Source organism: Fukomys damarensis, unplaced genomic scaffold, assembly GCF_012274545.1.
Source record: "Fukomys damarensis isolate Sample0158 unplaced genomic scaffold, DMR_v1.0_HiC HiC_scaffold_14, whole genome shotgun sequence".
Taxonomy (NCBI): domain Eukaryota; kingdom Metazoa; phylum Chordata; class Mammalia; order Rodentia; family Bathyergidae; genus Fukomys; species Fukomys damarensis.
The window spans coordinates 54,164,007-54,173,846 of record NW_022900926.1 but is presented as its reverse complement, the minus strand read 5'-3'; the positions used below and the strand labels follow the sequence as shown (position 1 = coordinate 54,173,846).

At 38.2% G+C, this 9,840-nt stretch overlaps 1 protein-coding gene across 3 annotated transcripts in view; it reads left to right on the top strand.

Annotated features, from left to right (window-relative positions):
- Positions 1 to 1,088: 1,088 nt before the first annotated feature.
- Gabrr1 (gamma-aminobutyric acid type A receptor subunit rho1) overlaps positions 1,089 to 9,840 on the top strand; it is a 35,293-nt gene continuing 26,541 nt past the window's right edge. For all 3 annotated transcript variants that reach the window (XM_010633259.2, XM_010633258.2, XM_010633256.2), the window contains exon 1: positions 1,089 to 1,210. In XM_010633259.2, the coding sequence (XP_010631561.1) occupies positions 1,089 to 1,210 (122 nt within the window). The remainder of the gene's footprint in view (positions 1,211 to 9,840) is intronic.

Here is a 9,840-nt window from a genome sequence, read left to right as displayed (position 1 = left end):
TGTGAACAGTCCAGTTTGGAAGATCAAGTGTATCTTTCATCCACAAGGCTGTGAGACTGTCTTTTGATGGAAACGCAAACTTGTGCCTATAAATTATTGCAGTCTTCGAGCAAGCATCAAAGGGAAAGAAAAACCATCTGTACATAACAGATTTGATGTTTACAGCTCATTTATTACTGATATTTTTTCAATGAGGTTCATAAGAATTAATACTCTGGCAGGGCAAGGTGTTGCACACCTGTAATCCCAGCACTTGGGAGGCTGAGGCAGGAGGATCGCTGTGAGTTCAAGACTAGCCTGGGCTACACAGTGAGTTCCAGGTCAGCCTCAACTACATAGTGAGACCCTGTCTTAAAAAAAAAAAAAAAAAAAAAAAAAAAAAAAAAAAAGATAATGCTCTGGTTTCTCCTCAGACCATATAAATCTTTTGCCTTTTACTAAAGAATAATGCAACTGACAAGGAAATTTAATTCTTTCTGTACAGAATAAGGTTTTTTTTTTATGCCTCTACTTGCTTTCTGTATATCTCTATATAGATTCCTGCCTAGTTACCAATCGATCCTTGAGTCTAGGGATTCAGTCACAGTAAGATGTGGGGGCAGGGAGCTGTCCAAATCCAGCCCTCAGCCCAGCAAACAGTAGTGGCTGACAGCTTAACATAGACCTGGGATGGAGATCATTAACAGAGCATGCCAAGCAGTTCAGCACCATGGGCCTTTTACATTTTGGAAATTACTTTGATCCATTTTTATTTCCTTCTAGTCAATGGGTTAAAAAATGCAGACCTTTATCAACATACTTAACGCATTTTGATGATTAACTAATTTAGACTGGACCAGATAATTGTTCTACAGGGACACAGAAATTCAACCTCTTTTCAGAAAATCCCTGACGTCTGATGTAGGAGGATTTATAGATTTAGTGGAAATTGCTTTCTCTTGCTCACCAGATTATGTACTGCTGGCGATTTTTTTGCATGAGTAAACATCCTTCTACTAATGAACAGACCAATAATGTCTTAAGAAAGAAAAAGAACATCCGTTTCCTTTTCTAGGTTTCTGGAGAGGAATTTTTGGATTTGGAAACCCATGTTGGCCGTCCAGAATATGAAATTTGGCATCTTCCTTTTGTGGTGGGGCTGTGTTTTAGCCACTGAAAGCAGAGTGCATTGGCCGGGAAGAGAAGTACACGAAATGTCTAGGAGAGGCAGGTGAGTGGATGTTGGTGGACAGAGGACTTAGGGAAGAGGATGTGCAGAGCTAGCTTACAGCATTGTTCTGGAACCCAAACATCATTTCCAGCTTCTGTGCTCGTGTGGACACCTTTATCCTCCTTTTCCCTTTGTTCCCCTGTTGCCCCTCTTTTAGGGAGTTAAAATTATGTTTTCTTTTATAATGAATTTCTTTTATTATCATTGTATATTCTTAAATTCTTTATTATCTGCCCTGGGTGAAAGATAGATTCTGGAAAAAAAGAATATGTACATTTTCCTTAGAAACTGGGGACAATTTTGATGTCTGCATCCTAGGGTTAGAACAAATCTGTGCATTATCAAATCACTACTGGGAACCTTGCAATCTGAGAATGATTCTGTTAAATTGTTTGTTACATATGCATGTGAGTTCCTTTTGAATCTTAACATTTTTTTCAAGCTGTATGGCTAGAATTATTATTAGATTGTCTCCTACCTGTAAATTGGGAGGGGGCAGGAATGGAGCTGCCAGGATGGTACGTGCCGCCCAGTCCGTACCAGCCTGCATGGATGGGGCTTAGACAGGAGCGACTCTCCATCTGCCCCTGCACACGAAGCCTCACCTGGGCGCCTCTGATGGCAGCACTGGTGTGTATGTGGGCTACACACCTGCTTTGATGGCACTGACCAATAAAATAGGACACCAGAGACCACCTAAAGGATTTTCCAGACTGTATCTTTGCTGATAAGGAAATAGAGTCAGTGAGGGGATATGATTTTTGAGCATCAGCCTTAACTCCAAATCCAACTTTAGTTTTCTCTATATGTGGATGTAAATATGAAGGATTAGAAATATCAAATAATATGAAAGGAGATCCAGGTTTTGGCAGTTTGGGGCAGCAGGAGGGCTGTATGTCTTGCTCCTTGGTTACTCCTCCCTGAGGTCTGGGAGAGGCCCTCACATATGGGCTCCTAAACAGCAAGCTGAAACTCACAGCACTTATTTCAAGCTGTTACTATAATATCACAAAGCTAGGACTTGAAATATGCAATAGTCACAATGAGGCACTGAGAAAGAACACTGTGTCCACCAGAGTTAGTAGCTGCTTGAGCAAACAGCAAGGTCTGTGCAATGGTGCGGTCATAGAGATTATTTGTCTCAAATATGCTCACAACAGGAACAAACCCTATTGGTTGTTTTATAAACGTTCTCAGCTTTTCTTCTAAGCCAGAGTTAGAGTGGTAACTTATCAGCAAATGCCAATGATTAGAAAATCCCAGAGAATGAAAATGGCTTTTGTTTTTAAAATTACTTTTAATTAAAAATTGTTCTTCTTTAAATTTTTTATTTTTAAAATTTCATTGTAAATTGACAAATTATAATTGTATGTACTAATGGGGTACAAAGTAATGTGAAATATACAGTGTAGAATGATTAAATAAAGCTAATTATCATATCCATTACCCTAGAATGGTGGTGCAAGTTTATAATCCCAGCACTCTGGGAGGCTGAGGCAGAAGGATCTCAAATTCAAGGCCAGCCTGGGCATTTTAGTGACTTAGCAAGATCCTGTCTCAAAAAAATTTAAAAGGACTTGGGATGTAGCTCAGTATGAAGGCCCCGAGTTCAATTACAGTACTATAAAATGAAACAAAAAACACATCTACCACCTCAAATACCATTTTCTTGTGGTTAGAACATTTTAGATGTCTTCTTTTAGCTGTTTTAAAATGTACATTATTAACTATAGTCACTGTACCTTGTAATATATGTAAAAACCACATTCCTTTTGTCTAGGTGAAATTTTGTAGTCTTGGACCGGCGTCTTCCCCCAACCTTCACCTCTGGTAGCTACCATCTACTCTGCTTCTAGAAATGCAGTTATTTTAGACTCTAAGGAAAAGGTGAGACCATGTGATATTTAGACAGGTCTATTTTTGGACATTAAATTTAAGAACTTGATCAGATACCCCATGGAGACTTCTTTTAGGTGTTTAAAAACAATTAGGCAATTAGAATGGGGTTGGAGCTCTGGCCTATAAAGGAGACTGAGAGTCTGAGGTATTTGTAGATCTGTGCCTGGCTTAGTGAACTTAGCATAATGTCTTCCAGGTTCATCCATGCTGTCACAAATGGTAGAATCCCCTTCTTTTTAAAGACTGGATACTGTCCCATTGTGTATATATATCTTCCTTATCCATTCATCCAATGATGGACATTTAAGTAGAGGCCATAAATTAGCCATTGTGAATAGTGCTGCAGTGAGTATGAGAATGCAGACAACACACTGAATTCAAGTGCTTTGGATATATACTTGCAAGTAAGATTGCTAGGTCATACCGTAGTTCTAGTTTTCTTTTTCTTTTTTGGTACTGGGGATTGAACTTGGGTCCTTACGCTTGCAAGGCAGATGCTGGAACCATTGAGCTAAATCCCCAGCCTAGTTTTCATTTTTTGAAGAACATCCATATAATTTTTTAAAGAACCTCATATAGTTTCTATGATAGCTATAATAATTTACATTCTCACCAATAGTATAGTATATACAAGGATCCTCTTTTCTATGCATCTTCTCCAGCCCTCATCATTGGTCTTTTTGATGATAGTCATTCTGATGTGTGTGAAGAAATATCTCACTGTTTATCAATTGAGTTTCTCTAATGATTAGTGATATTGCACATTTTTTAATTTATCAGTTGGTTGATTATATATATATATATATTTTTTTTAATTGGGGTTCAAACTTGCAGTCTTCCTGCCCATGCCTCCTAAGTAGATGAGATTACAGCAGTGTGCCGTGTGCCACCATACCTGTCTCCAGTTTGTCCTTTTAAAAAATCTGGGGGGAAGGCCGGGGATTTGGCTCAGTGGTTCCACAGCCTGCCTCCCAAGAACAAGGTCCTGAGTTTGAGTCCCAAGTACCAAAACAAACAAACAAACAAACAAATAAACAAAAAAACCTGGGGTAAAAAAAGCAAAACAAATCTGAGGTTTTTTCTGGCTGTTGGATTGACTTCCTTGTATGTTCTGTGTAGTCTTTAATTCTTAATTGTTTCCTTTGCCGTGCAGACCTTTTTTGTTTGGTGTAAATCCCACTTATCTACTTTGCTTTTGTTACCTGAGCTTTTAGGGTCAAATCTAAAAAAATCAGTGCTTAAATCACTGCCATGTAGTTTGCCCTCTATATTTTTTTCTAGCAGTTGTATCGTCTTGGGTCTTCCATTCAAGTCTTTATCTCACTTTGAATTGATTCTCTCTTTTGTGTGTGTGTGACAAGATTTTGCTACATAGTTCAGGCTGGCCTTGAATTCATTATGTAGTCCAGGCTTGGCCTTGAACTATGACAAACCTCTTGCCTCAGCCTCCTGAGTGCTTGGATTACAGAGATGCACCACCATGCCTGACTAAACTTTTTTAACATGAGAAAAAAATTTTAAAACACAAAAAGTCACCCCATAATCCCCAAACTTAGAATGAACCTTGTTAACATCATTTATATTTTCTTTTGGTCTTATTTTCAAACATATGTTGAATATTAACTAATTTGGGAATGTTCTATGCAGTTTTATAAACTTATTGTATTTATTATGATATTGTCTACATGGTTTCTTAAAATCTACAGAATTATTTAGTGATGCATAATGTACTGCCATTAAAGCATTATCCTCTATTTATGAATATTTACTTCCTTTCTCTTTGTTATTATAAATATTCTTTATGTATATAATGTAAGAATAATTGTCAATATATATGATTATTTAATTAGATATATCTAATTGGATATATCCTGGATCAACTGGCATAAGATGATTTAAATCTTTGGGTATATTTAGCCATATTTCTCTGCCAAATGGCTAATGGACCCAATTCATACCCAATCATCCAAGTTAAATTCTATTATGTGGCCTATCCTCTGAGCACACTTGGTTTCATCTAGAGTCTAAACCATGAGCTGTTAATAAGTTGTATCATGACTCTTTTCCATAGTTCATGCTAATAAAGTAGGAAGCAAGGTTAATAGAGACACATGGGGTAAGGTAGGCATGGCACCTAGGGTACAAAATGTAAGGAGAAGACTGCACAAAACAGCTGGTGACTGTCCCTTTAAATATTGTTCTGTGGTCACCTCACTTGCCTTCCCTCATCTCTGCCCCGGGAAACAATTCATGTTTTCACAAAATCCTCATGGAAAGCATAATCAGCTAGGACTTTACCTTCATGAATCATACAGGGTAAGATCAGAATTCTACAACATTGGGCTGTATTTGTAAAATGAATCAATACTTACTATCTCCTTGGGAAGAATGGAAACATAATCTGTCTGTATGGCAGGACCCTGAAAATACCAGTCCAGGTCCTGGGAGGGCAAATGGACCCTACCAGAGAGAGAAGAACTGTTATCCGACATTGATACTTATACTAAGAAATTCACAATATATTGAGAACCAATGAGGATCTGACCAGCATATTTCCATTTGCAGTTCAGAGAGCACATGCTTGCTTGCTCTCTTGGTGTGTAGATGGGAAGGGTGTGAGAGGAAAGAGAAAGTAACTCAGAGCCTATATCTGAGAACAAGGTGAGATACAATGAAAGCCTGAGCTAGGATAATAATAGTCAGATGAGCAGGCATGGGAGAGATAGAGCTCAGAGTTTTGAAAGAGCTAGAATTGCTAGAATTTGATTGGCTTCTGGCTAATAGAGAAATTACAGTATTTAAATCGCATGATTGGATTGATGGCGCAGGGGCTAGAGAGTAAGAGAAGGAGCAGTTTTTAGAATAAAAATAGAATAAAGTGTTCAGTATATCATACAGACCTGGATGTACTTGCAAGATACCAAGAGATGCCTGATGCGTTGAAGGAGATACAGGTCTGCAGCTCAGGAGGTAAAGTGAACCAACGGATGATGATGTAAAGATCTCGAGTTCAGTCTCATGAAGGGAGTACTCATGATCAGAGGTATATGAAGTGCCCAGAGAGATTATACAGCATGAAATAAGAGTAAGGTCAAAGTGATCTTTTCTGGAATACTTCCTCGGCCTGCCTCTCAAGTTGCAGGTGATTTACTTGAGCTTCCCCAGTCCTCAGCCACTCCTCTCTAGGAAGATGAATCATTAGCACTGTCTTTCTCATCGCATTTGTTACTGCTTCCAGACTATGAGTCCTTCAGGGCTCAACCTGCACCATTTATCTTTGTCTCCCATGGTCAACGTCCAGTACTTGGTAAATGCTCAAGAAATGCTGGGCATATAAGCAAGTGAGTGAATCCTACCCTATGTTAATCCTGAGCTTCATTAATTCATCCATTTCTCCATTCCTTCAACAAATATCTGTTGGGGCACTATGCTCCAGTACTGTGCCTATGGCTTGGGAGACAATGGTGAGCAATGTAGACCTGCTCCTTCCTCCAAGGCACTGACAGTCTAGTGCAGGGAGACAGACATTCATTCATCAAATAACTTTTACAAAATGTCAGACCTTCAAGGACCTTAAAACCCCCATGCTTTAAAGATGAGGACGACAAAGCCCAGGAACATACAAAAAAACTTGTGCCGTCATCTCACAACCTACCTGGAGTTTCCTAGCCCTCACTTTTCCACTTCCTATATGCTCTCCATCATAAAATGAAAACAGATATTTATATCGACGGATACTAAACAAATTGAACCATTAGAAAATGTTTTAGTAAGTAAAACACTGAATGTCAGCTGTTTCATGTGGTTCAATGTTTCCTTGCTTAATCCTTACTACAATCCTATGATTAGTGTAAGTTAGTGTTATTGCCCCATTTTATTGGAAATAGAGGTACACAAAGATCAAGTAACCGGACCAAGGTGAACCCCTAGTGTGTGGCCTCTTTGGGAGTCAAACTGACTAAATTTGTGCTCTTTCCTGTACTGTAAGCTGTCTTATCAAGTAAGTGTAACTTCAAGGAAGCAGTTGGAACCCTTGCAATGACAATGACATCCTCCTGAGCATCCTCACCCCCTCACAATGCGACTGTGCTCACTGTTCCATTCCCTAGGAAAGAAGGTGGGAAACAGCCAGGTAGAGAATTTTAATCAGCACTGTGACAGCAACAGTAACCTGGACCTCTCCTTGACAAACACTCTCTTTTATTTATTGTTTTGTTCTTTGGCAGATGATACATTTGATCAGCTGTGAGAATCTCAAAAGAGATTTAACAAGAGTTTTAAAATGTTCAAACTTACATAAGTACATAGTGAATAGAACTTAATCAATAAAATTTGCTCATAAAGGAAGTGATGCTGGTGTTAGAGACAAATGATATCTACCAGTAAAAAAATTAGTCCTTTCTATAACAAATGGGAAAAATATAATCTATTCTGTCAAAGTGAATAGATGGAAAAAATTCAGAGCTCTAAATTTTGAAAACGTAACCCAGTGTTCTCCAGAGAGAAAGCATAGAAAGCTTATATTCAGAAAAATCCTAAAATTCATATGGAGCCAGAAAAGACCCAGAATAGAAAAAGCCATTTGGGGCAATAAAAGCAAAGCAGGAGGCATAGCAATACCTTCAAGCTATACCACCAAGCAACAGTGACACAAACAGTGTGGTACTGGAACAAAAACAGACTGTGGATCAATGAAGCAGAACTGAAGATACAGAAACCTCTCCAGATATATTCAAGTGTTTGATCATTGACAAAGGGGTCAAAAGCACATGCTGGGAGAAAGACAGCCTATTCAACAAACGATGCTGGGAAAACTGGTGATCTGTTTGCAGAAGATTGACACTAGATCCTTATCTCTCAGCATATACCAAATTAAAATAAAAATGGAGCAAAGATCTAAACATGAAACCAGAAACATTAAACCTATTGGAAGATAAAATAAGTAGAACACTTGAAGACATAGGTGTAGGAAAGAATTTTCTAAATGGAACCTCAATCACACACGTAACAGCAGCAAGAATCAATAAGTGGGATTATACAGACTAAAATGCTTCTGCACAGCAAAAAAATCAATCAGCAGAGAGAAAAGATAACCTACTGAATGGAAAAAAATTTGCCAGTTACTTCTCAGACAGAGACTAATGCCTAGAATATAGAAAGAGTTAAAAAAAAAACACCCAAAATTAAAGACCCAGTCAAGAAATTGGCAAGAGAAATGAACAGACACTTCACAGAAGAAATACAAATGGTCAACAGATATATGAAAAATGTTCAACATCTCTGTCCATTAGAGAAATGCAAATTAAAACAACGCTGATTTCATCTTACTCCAGAAAGAACAGCAATCATGAGGAAATCAAGAAATAACAAATTCTGGCATGGCTGTGGTGAAAAGGAACCCTCCTGCACAGTTGGTAGCAATGCAAACTAGTACAGCCACTATGGAAATCAGGATGGAGATTTCTCAAAGGATTGAAATTAGAAATTCCATATGACTCAGCTATCCCCCTGGTAGGAAATCTTCCCCAAAGAGCTTAAGTTATCATTACAGTGATACATGCACACCAGTGTTTATAGAAGCACAATTCAAAATAGCTAATCCTGGAAGCAGCCTGTATAGCCATTAGCAGATGATTAGATAAAGAAAATGTGGCATTTATATAGTGGAACACTACATGGCTATAAAGAGTGACAAATTTGAAACATTTGTAGGAAAATGGACGCACCTGGAAAATATAATGTAGAGTGAAATAAACCAGACATACAAGCTTGTGGTATATTTCATTTGAATGAGGCAAAGTACAAACAAAGAAAATAATAAAGAATGGATAGACAGGGACAAGGGGGTGGATCTCGTGCAATAGGGAAGTGGTCTCAGGGAACGAGAGGGGGTGAGGGGAAGGGGAAATGAGAGGAATGAAGATGTTCAGATGAACCCAACTAATGTGAACACTATATGCCGTACTGTGAGCTGAGTCAGACAATATCAACAGGAAGGAAAACCGGGGTAGGGCAACTGGAAAAGGAGTGAGAGGAGAGGGAGGGAAGGGAACTTAAAACAAGAAATATGCCGTAATCTGTATGTGTAACCATTCCCCAAGAGGATTGTAAACTACATGAACTGCAAACATGCATAAAGAAAATGAAAAATTTTTAAAAGAAAGGATGAATTAGAAAGAAAGAAAGAAAAATAAAGCTTATATTCAGGCACATGTACAGAGGGAAAAAATGGCCTAAATTGAGATTTTTCCTAAAAAACAAACAGACAAAAATATTCTCAGTGTACCCTAACTACTCCCTAGAAGGGTAACGATAGGCTAGTTTTATGAGTTAGTGAGCAATCAGGTTGGTAGGAACAGAAGCTAGTGAAGTTGGCAGACAGATGAAAAGATGATCCCAAGATAGGACAGAGATGGTAGTCAAAGCTAGGCTAGTTGTTAGCAGAAAGAATCAACAACTGGGATCTCATCTTACTAAAAAGCTTCTGTACTTCAAAAGAAACCATTAGCAGAACTAAGAGACAATCTACAATGTGGGAAAAAATTTTTACCAGCTGTACCTCAGACAAAGGACTATTATCAAGGATATATAAAGAACTCAAAACAATCAGTCCCCCCAAATATAAAGACCCGATCCAAAAATGGGCATCCGAAATGAACAGACATTTCTCATACAAAGAAGTGAAAGCAGCAAGAAAATATATGAAAAAATGTTCCACATCACTGGTCATT